This window comes from Neofelis nebulosa, chromosome 3, assembly GCF_028018385.1.
Source record: "Neofelis nebulosa isolate mNeoNeb1 chromosome 3, mNeoNeb1.pri, whole genome shotgun sequence".
NCBI lineage: Eukaryota > Metazoa > Chordata > Mammalia > Carnivora > Felidae > Neofelis > Neofelis nebulosa.
In genome coordinates, this window is record NC_080784.1 from 32,885,699 (window position 1) to 32,906,117 (window position 20,419).

The 20,419-nt window shown below is 43.9% G+C and overlaps 1 protein-coding gene across 2 annotated transcripts in view; it reads left to right on the top strand.

The window, feature by feature from the left end:
- EBF2 (EBF transcription factor 2) overlaps window positions 1–20,419 on the top strand; it is a 198,388-nt gene that overhangs the window by 6,075 nt on the left and 171,894 nt on the right. For both annotated transcript variants that reach the window (XM_058720271.1, XM_058720270.1), the window contains exon 6: window positions 5,463–5,531. In XM_058720271.1, the coding sequence (XP_058576254.1) occupies window positions 5,463–5,531 (69 nt within the window). The remainder of the gene's footprint in view (window positions 1–5,462; window positions 5,532–20,419) is intronic.

Below are 20,419 nucleotides of genomic sequence, written 5' to 3' on the forward strand. Positions count from 1 at the left end.
GCTCCTAGCAGCCCCGGCTCCCTCCCAACCCAGTCAGAAAGAAACCATAACAATCAGCCATGTTTGTTTTGGTTTTGACCAAGTATTAGGAAAAACAAACTTTGCCAAATGCAAAGTTCAATTCTGCCAGGGGCCTCAGCCGAGGGGAATAGAGCTTCCCTGCCTGAGTAGCCGGGTGAGGTGATGGGTGATGGAGTAAGCAGATAGCCACTCCATGATCCTAGGGCCCCTGATAGATTCGTTCAGAAAGAAAATACAATTCCAAGATGAACTTGCATGTAATACCTAGATTAAATAGTCAGAACACTTTGATTTAGTTGGCTAATTGAAGGGCGTTTTTTTTTATTATCCCTCTTTATACTTTTAAATGTCTTTGTTTGGAGAGATTATCTTCTTAAAAGAAAAGAAAACAAACCCCCAAACTGGCCCATTGTCTGACGAATTACACCTATCACTTTAAATAACACTCGCACACCCCATCCAGCTGTAGTTAAGGCTGACATTTTTATTTTTAAGCCCAATCAAATCCTCCTCATTTTATGCTGTCTAAGTAGCAGCATCAATTTTTAAAGCCTCTAGTTTAGTCTGCATTAGTAACACAATATAAAAATTTAATGTACTGTAACTTCTCCGCATTTGAGACCAAGGAAGACGCTCTGCTATTTTCTTCCCCAAACTAGAATTTAAAACACATATTAATTATGGGTAAATAAATGATCCATTGGATGGACACTGTGCATGGAGTGTGCATGTGTGTGTGCACGCGTGTGTGTTTTGGGAGATCACTGGGATGATGGCAAATGTTGGATGTATCCAGAGGGGAAGATCTCAATTTGTCAGTCAGAGCTGGTTGATTCTCCAGGAAGGGAAAAAAGTTCTTTCTCCCACATTTTCAAGGCAAGTGCTAGCAGTCAGTGATAGAGGGATGTTCTCAGAGATTACTGCTCATGCTTAGTTCCATCTGCATGGTGTTCTTGGGCATACCTGGGAATTTCCCTGAATGGTTTCTGTAATCCTTAGGAAAAAAAAAAAAAAAGAGCTCATAAATTGATGTTTAGCTTTTGGAGGGGAACAAAATAAATCTCTTTAGGAATAACTTTTTCTCTCTTCCCCAATTGTCTCTGCTCCCCTCTTCCCTGCTTTAGTTCATTTTGCCAATTATTAGCAAGGAGAAATCTAGTTGTTATGTCGCTGCCAGCCACCCCTGTGCCCTCAATGCTCAGAGGGTTAAAAGATATTATAATTTGAACAGAAGTCGTCTCAAGGCCTACAGCTGGCTAATAACAGAGTTGTATTGAGCGCGAGCAAACCCCACAGCTGTGACTTTTCGCCACAAGGCGCAGGCTAGACAGGGCCCTAATCAGATGGGCCAGCCGGGCAGTGGGGCCAGTGTCTTTATCGGCCAGATGGTGTGAATTTAGACACTTTTGTTATGCAATCGCAGGGAGGAGTTGGGGAGAAGAAAACAAAACAAAAGCCACCATGCTGTGCGCTTATTTGAGTTTGAAATTAGAGACAGATTTTTGAAAGTTGAGGGTTGAATTTTAAAAACGATTTTGGAGGGGAAAGGGCACATTCGCTTGTCTCGAGCAGGAGTTTGACTGACTGGACACCCTGTGTCCGTGGCTGGGGCTTTTTTTTTTTTTTTCTTCTCCAGCCATCCCTCATCCCCCTTCTTTCTTCCTTTCTGAAAAATGCAGGTAAGATTCAGGATTGGGATGCAGTTTTCCATATTCCCCCAGCCTCGTCCCCATGTTTTGTTTTGTTTTGTTTTGTTTTTTTGTCTCTTTCCCTCTCTAAAGACTCTGTGAGGAGATGCGGAAGGGCAGAGTCCTGTAGGCAGATTGAGAGGATTTCAGGTAAAAGGTCCTCTGAATCAGAATCAGAATAAAATAAACCAAACCCAGCCAAAGTGAGGAGGGTAGGACCAACCTTCATTTTCATTCATTAGGGAAAAAGCACTTCTGAGCCTCTCCATGGTAGTTAGGGACACAGTCAACGTGATGCCAAGTTCAGTTTCCTCTTCTTTGTTTATTTTTCCCCTTCCTTTCCTGTTTCACAGTCTTGTTCGGTTTTTAGAAACACCAGGAACTTCAGACCTAGAGACTTGCTTATTAGAAAATAACCCTATAAAGCCTTTTAACTAAAGTAGATGAAGTTGGTTGCACAGGCTTTGTCTATACAGCAAAGGGAGGGGAGAATGGAGTTTGTTATCTGAGTAATTCAGGGTCCCAGTCCTCCACATCCACCATCCACATATCTGATCTCAGAGCAGTTGTTTCGAGACCGACTGTGGGTTCACGAATGTCTCCCACTTCCCACTTCCCTTTGCTTATGTTGATATTATTGGCATGAGGACGGAATGTCATTTAAGAAACCAGATTTGAAAAAAAAAAAATAGTGAGGACATCTTGATGAGACATTTTCTTAAAAAAAAAGAAAGAAAGAAAGAAAAAGAGTTAGTTCTGCCCAACCCAGAGAAATTTTAAGAAGGGTTCAAATGGAGCAAACACAGTACACTCCTATTATCAATTAATTAATTAATTTCAAAAAAAAATTATTTTTTCATGTTTATTTTTGAGAGAGAGAGAGAGAGAGCACATGCGCAAGTATGAGTGGGGGAGGGGCAGAGAGCGAGGGAGACACAGAATCTGAAACAGGCTCCAGGCTCCGAGCTGCCAGCACAGAGCCCGACGCTGGGCTCGAACCCACGAACCATGAGATCATGACCTGAGCTGAAGTCGGTCACCCAATTGACTGAGCCACCCATGCGCCCCAACTCCTATTATTTTTATACCTTTACTATTTCAGTCCAGCTGCCAAGTGAGTGTCTTCTCCATCTTTTTTTGCCCTATGAACATTAGAGATTATGCTTAAAGACGTTACTGTTGGAAAATGAAAGATTGGGTCCTAAAGTTCCTCTGCATTTTTCTTCGAGCATCGGCTCCTTCCCTGATGAGATTCCCCACATTGTGTCACACTGGCCCCAGGCTTGCATTTTTACCTGTTTTTCTTTTCCTTCAGAGAAAATCCCCACGGAAAGCAGCTGAATTCGGCCGAGCACTCTTGCAAACTTACTCGGCCTCTTCAGAATCATTCCTTCTCAAACTAGACACAGTGGCACATCCCAACAGTGTGTGCTCTTGTAATTAAATTGTACCCAGCATCGTACACATAATTTGGGTCATGTTGACATGCTGGTGATGTCAAAGGGGAGTCTAGCTAGAAGGTCTTTAGGTAACAAGCATGTATGGGCTTTTGAAATTGTGTTGCTGAGGAGAAAAAGGTTTGCCTGAACTGCAAAGGTATTCTGCTGACATGAGCAATGGAAACAGAAGAGGAGGGAGACGGAAATGGGTGGTGATAGGGAGATGGGAGGAGAGACAAGGGCTTTGGGACCTAGGAAAGCAGCTGGCCGGCACTTTTATTGGTGTTAATCTTGAGATGGATTGAAATCTTAAAAGTTAAGACCTAATATAATTTCAAAGGCAAAATATTATTTCAGAAAGCCCCCAGTGGCAAACTCTGGTATTTAGGGAAGTGGAGACCATTTCTCTTTTACTTCCTGCTAATTTGATTAAGTTTCTTAAAAGCTCCTAGCGCTCATTTGGTGGAACTTGTTTAGCATCTCTCAAGTATATTTTGCTTTTTGAGAACGCTGGAGTTGGTTCGCCGCGTAATCCACGCACACATCCCTGCAAGGAGGGAAGAGGAACTTTAAAAGTTTTAAAAATTCTTCTTTATTTGTTTGTTTGTACTTCTGTGGCGGACCAGCGAGGGCAAATGGACGGAGAAGAGGCAGAAAGCAAATCTGTGTCTGGCCGGTATAAGGCTTCGGTATCGCTGCCACATGGCTTCCCTCTTACTCTGTCGTCACCTCCAAAGGGTGCTTGGGGATCTCGCTGCCTCACAGGCTTTGTAAACCTAGAAGGGACTCTGGAGATAATCAGTCCAATATTAAAAAAAAAAAAAAAATTTTTTTTTTTACCATTTATTCATTTTTGAGAGACAGAGAGAGACAGAGCATGGGTGGAGAGGGGCAGAGAGAGAGAGAGAGAGAGAGAATCAGAAGCAGGCTCCAGGCTCTGAGCGGTCAGCACACAGCCCCACATGGGGCTTGAACTCACGGACCACAAGAGCATGACCTGAGCTGAAGTCAGACGCTTAACTGACCGAGCCACCCAGGCGCCTCAATCTAGTCCAATATTTTAATTTTATATATGAGGTTGGCAAAGCCCAGGCGGGTTAAACAGATTTGACGAAACTCACGCAGCTGTTTAGTGACAGCATTGGGTCGGACGCCAGAGCCCTGATTCTCACTTGGGCAATCTTCCTATGGTGTTGCTTCACTCTTCAACAGATCGGGGGAAGGCAGTGCTTACATATACTTTGCTAATGTTTATGAGGCATATTCTCGCACCAGTGTGGATGGTAATTTTTTTTTTTCTATGCCCTGCAAGCCTACATCCACAAGCAACTACCATTGATGGTAGACCATGTGCTTGGATGAGCCAAGAGGTATTCAGAAGTCTGCAGTGGCAGCCATGTGGGGAGGTGATTTTTTCAGTGCTTCCCCACCACCCAGCTTCCTTTGCCCTTCTCACATCTGTCTAGGTCTTTCACGCGGACACCTTTGGAAGGGAGCATTTTGTTCTCTGCTCAGGTTTGACGGGGTCCCGCTTATCTGTCGTAATTGCCGTCGGGCCTCATCTTTCTCTCTCCCTCCCAGCTAATTCCACAAGTGGTTTTTGAGGCCCTACCTGGTACTCTGCTAGGAGGAGGCCCTGGGAGGTGGAGTTTTCAAGATGGCACTTAACGCATCAAGTCCCATTTCTGTTCTGGACTTGGCGAAAATCATTGGAGATATCATTTCATAGCTCCCTGCCTCATTTTCTCCCCTATTTCACATTGTATACCATGGTTCTGGTCTTCTCCTGTCACCTTTAGAAAATGATAGAGATGAATAAATAAATAAATAAATGTTTATAAAGTACACAGAGTTCTCTGGAAAGATTACACAAATAAGGTTGATAAGCCCAGGCAGCTACTTGGGGGTTATTTTGTCCGTGCTCCTTCCCCTTCCGTCTTCAAATATTTATTGAGACACAAAGATCTAAAATACACAATCATAAAATCATTCAACTTGGGTCTATAAGATGTGACCTTATAGATTTAAAAGTCCAATGCCCGTGGCTCAGAATACAAATGTGGTTCCTGAGAAAGTTGTGATTTGCTGAGAATTACCCAGTCATAAGCCACAGAGTATTTGAAGGAGTATCTTTGGGCTTCAGGTCCAGCATTGTTTTGAAACATGGCCGTAAACTCTGTGCTCGAGCCTCTGAACGCTAAGAGGCTACCTAGGACGTATGTATTTTTGTGAATGTTTCTATGCTGTATGCTCATTGTATCTTCCTGATTTTAACAATTTTCTTTTACTCTTTTGGTTCCTTCCCAATCTACAGTCGATGTTGCGAGAAGAAAAGTTGTGGAAACCGAAATGAGACTCCTTCAGACCCTGTCATCATCGACAGGTAGGGGACAAAAGTGATTAAAACGATCATTTCTGGTTTCTCTCCTTTATGAACCTCGACACTGAATATCGATCACTTGGGATTTGCCATAAGGTTGGTTTCATGTTATCTTCAAGGCAGAGCTAGTCCAACATGTGTTCTCTTGTTCTGGTTGGCCTTTCTTGGAAGAAGTCAGAACCTTCCTTTTTGAACATGTGTCTCTAAATCTATGCTGGGATTCTTTTCCAGGTGCACTGATGTCAACCTAATAAGGAGTGTGTGGATATTAAAGGATGGTAAAGGAGGCCAGCTCTCCTATTTGGCAGAGCTGGGTCTCACGAAGTTTCTTGGAAGAGGCAGTGTACCCTGAGTTAAGCGTCATCCCCTTTGTCATTCTCCGCGATGACTGTTGGGTTGAAGACTATCAGTTTAGATTACAGTTTAGGGGATTATGACAAACTCTCTCTTGCATTGAGGGAGATTCCTTTCTACCACAGAGCATTGCATTCTGGGTCTTCTGTTCTATTCAGAGTGGGAAAGATTCTCTGGGACAAGATGCTAATTCATTGAAATGTGATTTAGGCATCCTCAGCTGTCTGTTTTTGTGATTGGAAACAGAACTTACAAACCAACGAAGAAATACCAAATTAACTTCCAGCAATCATGTAATTTTTAAGAAATCCCATATTCCCACCCCTAATTTTTTCTCTTTCGTTAAAAAACGGAATAATTCCCTATTGCTTTTTTCTTTGGGTTTTCGTGTTTCTAGCCAGGTCCTGAAATGGATTGGAGAGACCACAGTCTCCAAAGTTGTTATTCCAATATCCCAATGAATTCTCAGTTGGGAGAATGGAACCTCTGGCATTCTTCCCAGAAAGCCAGCTTGGTTTCTTTGTGGAAAGTATAGCATAGCCCTAGGAACGGGGAGGCTGGAATCCTGATCCTGTCCTCGCCTCTGACCTTGGACAAAGCACTCAGCAGCTCTGTTCTTCCATGGTACGATCGGAGGGTACTGGCTGCCGCTGTAGGTTTCAGGAGGCTCCTGAAATGTCCGTGGCGGTTCTGCAGACTTCTCTGAGGTGCTTGGAAGAGGATGAGAACCAAATGTAAAAATGTCTGTTGTATGTGCAGGGTGCTTTTGCCATCGTAGGAGGCTCACGGGGGACCAATTTTAGAGAGCTGTTTGGAATTCCGTTGTTGTTTTTTTTGTTTTTCTGAAAGTGCATAGAAGCTTACAATGCAGGGGTTGTAAGAACTCTCTGGGGTCAGCCATCTCCCTCATCTGATAGACGGAAGGCTGACCCGGGAATGGTGACGTGACTTGCCCATGATTGCACGGCTGGGTGGAGCAGAGCTGGCTCCAGAACACAGTTGTCTGTCCCTCTCGGCTTGTGCTCCTCTCACTGCCACAGCCTGCCTCTCCCAAGCACTGTCTGTCCTGACTTATGTGAGTTGGATGTGTTGATCGCACGTGGCCCCATTTCCCAACTTCCCAGGTTGCCCTCAGGATCCTCTGGGGGAATTCGAAGCACATGAGAACAGCTAGATGCAGACCCAGTCCTTTCCAGAATGCACGCTGACCTCACTAATCTTCAACTCCCCTCCCCACACTTTGGCTCCCCTTTGAAGAAGGTCTTCCGACCTCATGACTATGGCATCTTTTCTTGGAATAAGGTCCCCACAAATCACCTTTAAAGATGGTTGCCAACCCATACATCCTAACCTGCACTTTCCATCTCATAAGCACACATCCTAATGACTGCACTTAGCAGTTCTTACTTTAAGAACCCGCATACGACTTGCACCCGCGGATAGAGCCTGACATATCTACGTTTTAATCCTATGTAATACGCATGGCACCCGTACAAAAGAAAGTCTTTTAGCATCTACAGAGGGAGAAGATTTTCAAATTAGGTGCTTTCATTGTTTGTGCTAGAATGTCTTAAATTCGTCTTCGAAGGTGGAAATTGTATCTTGGCTGCATATTATAGAGCTTTATGGGACGATGGCATTTACTTTTTACTATCCTGTGCACAATAAAACAGCCCAGTGATATCTCTGCATCACTTGAAATATGTGTTACTTTTGAAATGTTGCGCAGCTACACACGGAGACATACCAAAGGGTGCTGTAAATTGGCCATCATCAGGTTTTTAGAGAACCCGTTTTATTGTAAACAGATGCATTTATTCTGCTTACTCATTGCAGGGCTTTTGTTTGGAGATATTGCCCTTGTCTTATTACTTCTGAATGTCTTTTGGGCTTACCCTCGCCTCCTTCCCTTCCCTGTGGATGTAAAAGGAGGTGAAGTCAGGTTTCCATTTGTGGGAGGTGGGATGGGTGGTTTGTGTCATTCGGGGGTTTGGTTGAGTTCTGCATCCCGTCCCTGTGTTCAACGTCTGCCAACTTGGAAATGTTGAGATCCCCCACGAGCAGCAAACGGGTGCAAAGTAGTCTATTTTGGATTTCCTCTGAGTAAATATAGAACTCTCTTCTCTGCCCTTGTTCCTATAATGCCAACTAATTATCTCCTCCCCCTGCTCGCTCATCTAACCAGATGCAGTTAATTTACACTGTCTCTCTTTGAGTTTTCTCACACAACAGGCACGCTCCACTTTGGCTCTAGGGAGCCTGCTTATTCCCTTGGAATTGTGCATGTTCGGGGGTGGGGGGGGGGGATGGGGAGCCTCAAGGGTGGTTCCCAAACTTTTCACCACAAAAGACCCCTTCGATCATTTTCCTTGGCCGGCCCAGCATTTTGTCAGATTTTGCCTGCTGGACTGCAATCGACAAGTAACCAACCATTCAGCTGTAAACTCCATTTTTATTAATCAAAGACGTACAATGGAATGGGAAGGAAGAATCTCATTCCAGAAATGCCCTTGATCTCATCAATGGCCAGTCAGAGTTTTGGATGGGGACAAGACAAGCAGTGTTATCACACTGACTTGATAGGCTTCCAGCTCAAACGCCAAACAACTTGACTTTTCATTTAGCCCCTGTGACCACATCTTGGGCAGATATTCAGTTTCCGATAGGCTGCTTAAAAGATGAAAGATAGCTTTTACTACCATGTGGCCCCTTCATTGAAAATCATCGGATTTTATAATAGGGTGCCCGCCCGCCCGCCCCCCCCCCCCCATCAGAGATGTAGTTCTCTAGGTCCTCAGACTTAGCCCCAGATTAGGATTTGTTTTTTTCCTACTAAATTACTCTCTGCCTTGATTTCTCTAGAAACATAAATTTAATTTTTATTTTCAGCTGTCTTTTCAGCATGCTTTTGTGAATTCTTGGGCAGCCCCACCCCTCTCCAAAAAGCCAGGCCAATGCACAGCCCAGCAGGACTTGCTGCTGAATCACAGGCCTCCAGTAGAGCCTTCCTTCTGTGTACAAATGTGTGCGTGTCTAGAGTGGCAGTAAAGCTGATTAATTTTTAGTGTAAAAATCCAAAGTTCCTGTATGAAAGAAGAAGAAAAAAAAAAACAAAACACCAAAACCGGAACAGACCAAACCAACAATGAAACCATAATCCTTACTTTGGTCTTTGGCCTAAATCTTGTCTATAAAGATCTGTGTGTGGTAAATAAAAATAAAAAGTCTCAAGCCGATTTACATTTTGTGGTTTCAGAGCTAATTCAGAGCTTGTTTTTTCTGGGCTGTATTCTTCTCAGACTCTCTTCTCCGTCTGGAAACTTCTGAGTATCTGCGGAATCTCTGGGGCTCAGGGATAATCTGGTGGTCCGTGGGAAGATCTCTTTAGGGACAGTTTCACTGATGTAGGAGAGTGACAAAAGAGTCCTTAAAGTACCAGTTCTTGTAGCCCATAAAAAGTCAGATGGGTAGAGAGGGCTAACGTTCTTTTTGCATCTTTGCAGGCTGTCTGTGCCCATGTGCATACTGGTACGGTATTTTCTATTAGAAGGGCGGATCAGCCTACGTCTCATACGCTAAATATCCCAAGATCTTCTGTCTTGGGACGTTGGTTTCCATATTTCTGAGCTGTTTCCTGGAGGGCCATTTTAAATGTTGATGTAGTTTTGTTTACTTTCTTTTTCAAGAAGCCCGACAAACAACAGAATGAACCTTATTCAAAAGGTTTACTTAAAAGTATCTCATGGGTGGGTTTTCCTGATGGTATCTTCCCTTTGTTTTAAATAAATTTTTAATTGTGGAAAAATGCATGCAACAGAAACTTGACCGTCGTAACCATTTTTAAGTGTACAGTTCAGTGGTTTAGGTCGTTCACATTATTGAGCGGTGAGAGCCACCGCAGAGATCTTTTCACCTTGCAAAACTGTGACCGTCCGTTCTCCCCCACCTGCAGCAGTCGTCATGCTACTTTTGGTCTCTATGAATTTAACTACTTCTAGGGACCTCACATAAGCAGAATCATTACTGTATTTGTCCTTTTGTGACTGGCTCATTTCACCGAGCATAATGTCCTCCAAGGTCTTTCATGTTGTAGAGTGCCAGAACTGCCTTCCTTCTGAAAGCTGAACAATATCCCAGTTTGGATATATCACATTCGTTTATCCACTCATCTGTCGACAGACACTTGGGCTGCTTCAGTCTTTCAGCTATTTGTGAACAATGCTGCTGTGAACAGGGGTGTACAAATATCTCTTTGACTGTCTGTTTTCCATTCTTTTGGGTATAGACCTAGAAGTGGAATATGGAACTCTCTTCTCTGCCCTTGTTCCTACCAAATAGTAATTTGAGTCATGGCCACACCATTTCCGTTGCAGCTACTTATGTTCCCACCCACAATGCGTGAAGGTCCCAATTTCTCCAGATCTCCACATTACTTATCTTCTTCCTTCCTTCCTACCTTCCTTCCTTCCTTCCTTCCTTCCTTCCTTCCTTCCTTCCTTCCTTTTTCTTTCTTTCTTTCTTTCTTTCTTTCTTTCTTTCTTTCTTTCTTTCTTTCTTTCTTTCTTTCTTTCCTTCCTTCCTTCCTTCCTTCCTTCTTTCTTTCTTTCTTTCTTTCTTTCTTTCTTTCTTTCTTTCTTTCTTTCTTTCTTTCTTTCTTTCCTTCTTTTTTCAGTAATTGTAATCCCAAGTTTTGCTCCTTTTTTCATCTTGGTAAGCATCTTCACTTGCTGCTTTCCCCTCTGGTCCAGGCTTCTTGTTTGCCCTTTTCCTGCCATTTGGCACATCCTTTTCCCACCTTTTTCTGCCTCATCGACCAACTTGTTCCATTGGAGTGCGTGTTTGGATCCTCTCTCCTCTGGCCCATGCTTGTTATCCCTCTCTCCAGTGTATCACTTAACTCCAGGAAAGTATTATTTGTGGGATGGGAATTTCCAGAGAATAACTGTGGGGAGTAAAGCTCTTACCGACCTCCCAGGCATGCTAGAGGGTATTGCATTAAACCTGAACACTAGAGTTTTTGTTAATTTACCAAATGAACTCCATATTAATTTCTTCTTGATTTGTAATGTAGATTCAGCTTTTAACCCCACTGTTCCTTTCAGCACAGAAGCAGTATTTGGATAGTAGTTGGAGTTGAGCTCTTGCTGAGATTTATGTCCACAAAGCCTAGTAGATTCCTGCCGTCTTAGGCCACTCACACTGGTTTTCAATCTGTGACAACTCCCTCCCTTTCCCTGGAAATGGACAAGCCAGATATGTCAGTAGAGGCACGTCCCAAACAAGGATTTCTGTCCCTGAAAAGGGTGGATACGACCGATACTCAACCTTTAATTGACGCTTACTATGTGCTGGGCATTCGGCTATGTTATTTGCGTTAATTATCTTCTTAATTCATCTTTGGTGGTTAAGAAAAGTTCAATTTTATGGAGAAAAATATGAATCTTAAGGAGCTGGAGAACTTAGCCAAGGTCACATAGCCAGTTTCAGTGGTGAAATTGGAGTGTAGTTAATGGGTAGAAGTTCCAGAGAAAAAGATTTTGGTAAAGAAGGAAAACCTTTCCAGAATTTAGAGCTGTGTAAGAATGGAAAGGCCTGGTGAGTATGGTCTGGAAGCACTGTTGGCTCCCGAAGTGCCATTTAACTCTGAGGTTGTACAAGTCACATTCATGTGTGTGACGGGCGTGATGGAATATCAGTCCCCAGTCCCCGTGACTGAGAGGCTGCATTTGGTAGCAGATATGGCCTTCGACTAGGATCAGGATGCCTGCTCTTGGCCCCGGATCATGCACTAACTAGCTGTCTCATGTTACAGAGGTCATGAGCTGCCTCTCTGGGCCTTAGTTTCCCTATCTGTAAAAGGAAGTGCATTGGATTAATGGTTGACCTTTGCATTACCTTCCAGCTCTGAATTCTGATTCTAGCGGAGGGCCCAGGCTTGGGTGTCAGGCATGCTAATTCATCATCCTTGCTCATCAATAATTTACGGGAGCTATTAATATGTGCCTTCCATGCCCAGATTCCCCATCTCCAGTGTAGGGAGCCCAGTGCTGTGAAGAGTCTACAAAAGCCTGGCCCCGGGCTATTTTTTTTTTTCTTTTTTTTTACTGAAAATTCTATTCTCTCAGAGAGGGTGTAGATTTTCTCACCAAACAACACAGATTATCTACCCGAAGTGAGCGCATCATTCTTTCCGGTTCTTTGTCCTTTGTTTTCCAGTAAAATCTTTGCTAGTTTCTTGGCCATTTTAGACACAGATAGGAGAAGGGACTCTTCTATTTGCTGGTATAGAAAATACTTCCTTTTGGGTTGAAGCACTTCACCAGATGACAGCCTGGACCACGTGGTAAATAAATGATATTTCGTTTCAGAAAATCACTCTTCCCCTGCTGATCAAAGAGGTGGTATGGAAGAGTTTTGATGTTTACTTCTGTAGTTGGGCTAGTGTTTAAGAATTACACTGTTCTGCTCGACTCACCGGTCTTCCTAGACTCGCAGAGCTTTAAGATTTGATTCACACTGGCTCAATCATCTGTACGTTGGTTCACTCCATCGTTTATTCATTTAGGATTTTGTTGCTGTTGTTATTCAGTTATTAAACAAATAGTTGTGAACTCGTGGCACTAAGAGACCATTGGGGAGCATAACAGCCATGGTTCCTCCTTTTATGGAGCGGACAGCTTAAGTGATCACACGGAGAAATATTTATTTACAAACTGTGGAAAGTACGTGAAAACTAGGTGAGTGGATTGTAGATGGGTTCCAACTTTCTAGTCCAGTCATGTCTTTCCCCATGAATCAAAATGTTTGTTTCATCAAGCGGACCTTGAAAATGTCTTCCTCTCTCCCTTTGCATGTACCAGCTCTGCCTGGAACACCCACCCCAGACTCTGCTGATATAAATCCTATCAGTTTTTCAAGACCTGCTTCAGATTCTGCCCCTGCAAAGATATCAATTCTTATAGCCCAAGTCTTCTCACTTGACATTTGCCCTCTGTGCCTGCTCTTGCTAGGATGTTTGGATGTTGTTATCTTCTTTACCTATTTGAGTTTGCCTTACATTTCCAAGTACACTGTAATTCTTGGATGTCGGGCATCATATGTAGCTTAAGTCTTTGATATTTCTTGGTTTTGTGATGGTGCTAATAATACTTCTTTCTCAATGAGTTGTATTAAGAATATTATTGAAAGATATGGGTTTAGGGGCGCCTGGGTGGCGCAGTCGGTTAAGCGTCCGACTTCAGCCAGGTCACGATCTCGCGGTCCGTGAGTTTGAGCCCCGCGTCGGGCTCTGGGCTGATGGCTCGGAGCCTGGAGCCTGTTTCCGATTCTGTGTCTCCCTCTCTCTGCACCTCCCCTGTTCATGCTCTGTCTCTCTCTGTCCCAAAAATAAATAAAAAACGTTGAAAAAAAAAATTAAAAAAAAAAAAAAAAAAAAAAGAAAGATATGGGTTTAGAGTCATTGTGTTATCAGTAGGTTTCACGCTTGTAGTGAAGAAGTTACAGAGAGGGAGGGAGGCAAACCATAAGAGACTCTTAAATATTGAGAACAAACTGAGGGTTGATGAGGGGGCTGGGGGAGAGGGGAAAGTGGATGATGGACATTGAGGAGGGCACCTGTTGGGATGAGCACTGGGTGTTGTATGGAAACCAATTTGATAAAAATTATGTTTAATATAAAAAAAAGAAACATCTATTGGAAATTAAAAAAAAAAAAGAATATTAGTGTAAGGTGCCCACCATAGCGTATGACTGAATAGATGCTTTAAAAAAGTCATAGCAATTATTATGTTGTATCTCCTGTAACATCTGTCCAGTGGCTTGGATACTACAGTCACTCAGTAAATATTAGTTGGCAGATTAGTCTGTGACTGCCAAGCATTGAAGAGTTTGGATGACTGAGTCCTTTGCCAGTTTATATAGGACCTTTCCTGTAACTACTTGTATTTGACTGCTGCTTAGCAGTCTTACCCCCAGGGACAGGTAGGTACAAAACAATGCCAAGAACAGATATCTAGGGTTGTGAGGCAGAATGAATCATTCAGTAAATGTTTATCAAGGGTCTATTATGTTAAGGACTTTGCAAGGTGCTGTTAGGAATAATAAAATTGAATTGACACAAAGCTTTCCCATCAGGAGCTTATAGTTCAGATGGAAAAATGAAAAGTGTGCAGAAAAAACTGCCATAAGAGAGGCAGAGATTAAAGCTCTGAAGACCTGTAGCGGGGAGATTATTTTCATCTAGGTAGAGGTGCGAGAGGTGACGACTATAACTTGGACATTCATAGTTGAGATCAAAGGGCATTCTAGGAGGAAAGTGGGTAGGAGAAGACATATGGAAAGGAAAAAAATTTCCTAAATCTGCTCATAGTTTTAGAAGTGCATGGATGTATGTGAAGGGGGGCAGTAGGAGAAGCTAGAAAGATTATTTGGGTCCAGATTTTGTAAGACTTTATATGCCTGGACAAAAGTATTTTGACATCTTTCGTTGGTGACGGAAAGACATTAGAGGATTTTAAGTAGTGCAATTTTATGGTCAGGTCAATATTTTGGAGGGATGATTTTGAGGATGAATTGGAAAATGCAGAATGGAAGTAGGGGAAACTTGTAGGAAGGCGTTAAAATAGTTCACGGATACTTTGCTTCCTGTGACTTTTTTGGGAATGTATCAGTTTACCTGCCAAAACTTGGGCATTATTTCTATCACCCTGCACCACCAGGAATTGGGAAAATGGGCACAGGCTTCAAATTTAGTGACTTCCTATAAAAATATCCTAGTTTTTTTTTTTTATGTTTATTTATTTTTGACAGAGAGAGAGAGAGAGAGAGAGACAGAGACAGAGCATGAACGGGGGAGGGGCAGAGAGAGGGAGACACAGAATCGGAAACAGGCTCCAGGCTCTGAGCTGTCAGCACAGAGCCCGACGCGGGGCTCGAACTCACGGACCGTGAGATCATGACCTGAGCCGAAGTCGGAAGTTCAACCGACTGAGCCACCCAGGCGCCCCAAAATATCCTAGTTTCTGATTTAATATCTTTCATCTTCTTCTGGATATGCTCCCTCCTACCATCAGCAGGGGTTGGGAGTTGGGTTTTCCCTGCCAGATACCAGTCACTGGAGGTAAAAGGCCCATTTTCTCACCTCTCCACATTTCACTTCCCCTCCCCCAATACACCCACCACTCCAAAGCTTTTGCTGATGTTGCCACTTGTCCCCATGAGTACGCGTCCTTTGTTCACTGGAAAGCTCAGATCCCTTGCAAAGAACTGCTGTTGTACCATCTGGCAATCTGTGAATTTTTTAGTAGCCTGGATGTTTGTGAGAGAGCGGGAACTCGGAAGCCGGAATTCAAACCATTTGCAAGTAATTCTTTAGAAAAAAGGGGAAAAACCCACACCAGTTCACTTTGACTAGGATTCTCTCATTCGAAGTGCTCGCGTTAGGTCCCCTGGATCAATTCCCAGGGAAAATCAGAGGACCAAGTGGATGTATGCGGTTATGCGGAGCAAAATAATGGTATGCTTCAACTTCCGGTTTCTCCCGTATAAAATTGTATGATGTGATTAAGTTGCAGGTTTGCCAGAAGGGTTTCTCTTCTCAGGAGAAGTAGAACAGCACTGTGAGGTTGTTCCATGCTGGAAATAAGAAATCGATGTTTGTTTCTAGGAAAGGTATTTCTTCCCAGAGTTGTCTAGCTGGCTTTAGGGGGAACAAAGGACCCAGAACTTGGGGAAGATTGATAAGACCATATGTTCATCCTGAGAGAACTTTCTAGAACTCCCAGTTATTTCTTTCTATTTGAGCAAATGGGGCTAGAGGAGTTCTTCTGGGTCTATTTATGACCAGCCAAGAGGCTAACAGGCCAAACGGTTGGGAAATAGGACATATCCTAAGGAGATAAGAAGGAAGTTATCCACAGATGATTTATAAAACTCAGAGCTCTACCTGTTAGGACTTGATTAGATTGTATGCTGATTGAAATCTTATAGGAATTGTTCTTTGTTGCCCTGTTCTTCATGTTGACCTAGAGTTGCGATTGGAGCGGGCATTTGATCGAAAGGAAAGTGGTCGAGTGACAAGAGGCTCAAAGCACGTCAGGCAGCTTAGACCCAAGTCTATAAGGAGTCAGCATTTCGTCAGTCTCTACTGGGTAATTAATTAAGTGATTGTCCTCCAGGAAGGTTTTGTTCTAAACTCAAACTCTCCCAGCCCCCTCAAGACCACCAAGGAGCCAGAACTGGTGAGAAATGCTGCAGCTGCTCACATATAACAGGAGCTTTTGAAAAGGAAATAGGGAGAAATTCCTAATCCCACTGATACCATGGCAGGAATGGAAGAATTTGCAGGGATGGAACCATCTGGATTCCGGCCAGCACTTTGGGGTTAACACCTGCATTTTTTAAGGCACATTGGATGCCAGGACTTTTAGAAAAGAGGGCTCACAAAATGGTCATGCAGTCTGGGCCATCGTAGCTCTGTATGCTGTCCTTCACACATAGGTCCTCCAATCAAGCCCTGAGGTAGGTCTCTATGGAGAGAAAGGGCAAGCCTTTTGGTTGGTTGACTTTGGTCCAGATTTGCACAGTTGCACAGGACATTTTCCTGATTGATTTAAAGCTTTGCACATGACTCAGCCATACACTGGGACCGTCACCCACATTTCAGATGAGAAAACTCTGTGGAAGAGCAACTCCTTCAGTGGCCATATAGCAGGCAGGTCAAAGACTCAACTGGGATTAGAGACAAGATCTCTCACTCCCAGGACACAGCTGTGATGGTCTGTGTAAGGAGAGGACAGGAGGAACAATGACATTCCCAATGAATATGGTGTCGCTGAATCGCAAAGCTTCTAACTGGACCGGAGCTTTGGAGGATTCATCACCTTTCAAGCACCATGCCATGGGTCAGACTGATGACATTTTGCTTCCCTATAATCAGTAATTTTGTATGTAGCCAGTTTGTTCTGTGAAAAAAGGCCTTTTCTTTCTTCAGAAGAAGTAAGGTTGTGCACGTAACACAGACTTATGACATGTGGGTTGCTTACTTGAAGTGTTTGTTATTCCTGGAGTGTGATAACTGGCAAAATCTGGCTTCAGATCTGGGTTTGACCACTCCACTATACCATTCATGCCTTTACCCATTCATTCATTTCCTCCCTCTCATTGAATCTGGAGTGGCCGGATTTAGCAAATAAAAATATAGGTTGTCCAGTCACATTTCAATATCACATAAACGTGAATGATTTTTTTTTGGTGCAAGTATGCCCTAATTCGATTTGTAGTTCAGATAAAAACAAATGCAATTTCATTATAAGCCTTTCCCATGTGATATTTGGGATATACTTATACTGAAAAATTATTCGTTGTTGTCTGAAATTTAAAATTAACTGGGCATCCTATATTTTATCTGGCAACCCTACCTGAATCTCAGTTTGTATCTGAAAAATAGGGGAGTGAGGACTGTCGCACAGTGCTGGGATGGGGAGATGATGCATGAGAGAGCCCTGTACCATGATGGGCTCATGCTGGCTTAGTTCCTTCCTTTGTGTGTGTGTGTGTGTGTGTGTGTGTGTGTGTGTGTGTGCGCGCGTGTGTGTGTGTTCTGCCTTCATGTAGGGCTCATAATTATCTTCTTGTCCACGTGGAAGTTGATTCACACTTAGGGGGTTCAGTTAGGAAGCTGATAGGTGAACAGAAAACATTATTGGGAACCGTCAGCAGTCCCTGCCGGCCCTCCCCCTCCCCCGCCAGTCTTTGCCAGTTTCGCCACCCAGGCCCCCTCTTCGGCGCTCTGTCTCTTGTCTCTTTTTGTCACCTCTCGGTGCCTTGCTCTCATGCTCTGTCTAGACCCTGTTTTATGGACTTGTCGCCTCCCCTGCATTGCTTTTGTTTAGTGCCCACTGTCTACCTACCGTTCACTTTTATACTGACTTCCCTGAAAGCCTTTGTTCAGCGTTCCCCAAGTCTCCTTCAGCGCTTCAAACATGTGGGACTGTTTAGGCTCGAGTGATAAATTGCACGGAGTTGAAGGTAAAGGGGAAGCTCCTCTCTCCCCACTTGGTCTTGGCTGACGTTTGAACAAGAGCCAGACTCGACTTCGATTTAATGCTAGCAGTCCACTTGATGCTTGCCCAAGTAAATGTAGAGTGGCTAATGCATTTTATCATCCAGATGTTGAGTCACAAGATGAAGGATAACCACCATTTAGACATATATCTGGGTAATTTAGTGAGCTGAAAAAAAAAATCTAACTTTGAAAATTTGGTGTCGTTTTTGAGTCGACCTGTGTTGAAACACCGGACGGCAGATTTTAAAATTCTGCGTTTGCTTCCCTCACTCCCGTCGCGCCCCACTCTGACCCCATCTCCCTCTTTTTCCTTTGCTGACCTTTCTTTTTTTTTTTTTTTTTTTACTTCCTGCCTTTGGCTTTAGGGACTCCTTAGCTTCCCCCCACCTTGCCTTGCGTTTTTAGTGAGGTGTCTAACCTTGAGTCAGACACAGGCTGTCAGAAACATTTCCGGGAGCAACTGGTTACCCGAGTGCCTTTCTCCTCAATCCCCTCTTTCTTCTTTTCATTCCCTGATGAAGAATGAAACGCTGGCTTCACTGTAGGTGTTCTGTTTATAACTCCGGCTTGGCGGTTTTCACTTCGAGTGGAGTCCATTGAGCTTGTAAATTGTATTGGATCAGTGAGCCCATAATGAGACCTCCAAACCCAAACAGTAGAAGTCTGCTGGGATTTTATTGTTCATAAAGCTTCTTCCCTGGGGAGGGATAGAGTCATTAGGTGTGCACTGTGTTTAATATTTGGTCATGACAGGAAGCAATAATTTTCTATTTTTATGGTGGCTTCTGAGTTTTTAAAGCAATTGCCTAATTCCCATCACTGAGACTGGAAGCAAATTAACCAGACAGCGAGGTAAGCCGGTATGTGGTTTTGGTCAGGGCGTATCTTGTTTAGCGTCTTTCTCTGTCCCGTGCCTGACCCCCGCCACTCTGATGGCTGGAACCTGCCTACACGGGGGTGTAACTTATCATTTGGAGTCCCATGGACTCTTACTGCCAGGTAGAAACGTGCCCTCTCCAAAGAGGTGGAGCTGTGGGCTCCTGTTTGGGAGGCCCTCCCCTGTCCTTTCAGACCCTCCGCTCCTTAGATAAGAGAAGTATGTCACGTTTTTCAAAATTGGCATCGGCCTGAAACAGGCCGCCTCCCTCATTCTTAACCCCTGGGCGGGCAGCTGGATTTGAGCGGGACACCTACGCTAACGTCCAGCACCAAGAAGCCCCAAGTTAGGTGTTAGGTCTTCTTGCTTCATGAAGACGGGGGGGGGGGGGGATGCTTTGGCTTGGAGCCTCTGGAAACAGAGCCCAAACCTAAGCATCTGCAGATGAGGGCAGGGAGATCAGTTTGATGAGTTGGCATGATTTCTATTGGTCGGGCCAGGCTGATCTGTGATACTGAAATAGGAAGGAGGTGGGAATTTCCAAGGGCAGGGGCTCAGCTGTTCCCCACTCACATCTGTAAAGGGGCTTAACTACTAGTAGATTACGGCACAGGTCATGGGGTCAGTGGTCCACTGACGGCGGGATGCTAGTCTACCCTGACAGCAGGATTTGAAGTTCCGTGGAAATGGGATTCTGTGATGTAATTCTGAGGACAAGGAAGGTTGGACAGAAGGCTAGTTTTTTTTTTAAAGTTTATTTACTTATTTTGAGAGGGAGAGAGAGAGAGAGCACTCATGTGCATGGGGAAGGGACAGAGAGAGGGAGAGAAAGAGAATCCGAAGGGGTTCTGCACCCACAGCACAGAGCCGGATGCGGGGTTTGAACTCATGAACTGTGAGATCATGACATGAACTGAAGTTGGATGCTGAACAGACTGAGCCACCCAGGCGCCCCAGAAGGCTGGTTGTTTTGAGACCCATTGTGTCTGTAGATTAATCTCGGTCCCTTCAGCATTTTTTTTTTTCCCTAGTAGAAAACTAAAAATGAGGCGTCAGTGACATGCTTCTTTGGGAAGTCACAGCCTACCTTCTTCTTCTTCTTCTTCTTCTTCTTCTTCTTCTTCTTCTTCTTTTTTTTTTTTTATTTTGAGTTTTACAGACCTTAGCAGGAACCAGCTGGGCAAAATTGTGTCCGAAAAGATTGTCATGCTTGACCTGACCTGCAGAGCTGTGGAACTGACTCTCAGCTGTTAATCAGATGTGATGACCTTGAGAAAACTTCCTGAAAGCTCCCTGGCATGGGAAGCCTAGACTTGTTGCATGTTAGAGGGTTCCGGGGAAGGTCAGGGAGCCAGGGCTTGAAGGCAGAAAACCAGACCCAGGGAGTAAATGAAAGGACCTTTTTTCCAAACCCAAGTCATACATATCTATCCTCTGAAATACTATGTTTATGGAGACAGAGGTTGCCTGATACCATACCAAGATTTTGGTGTTCTCATCTCCCCCACCACATCCCTTCCTTTTTCATCATGGATACCGTCGATGGTCCAGGAAAGCCTGTGGATCTCTAATCCCGTTGGGGCTTGTCTACGTTTA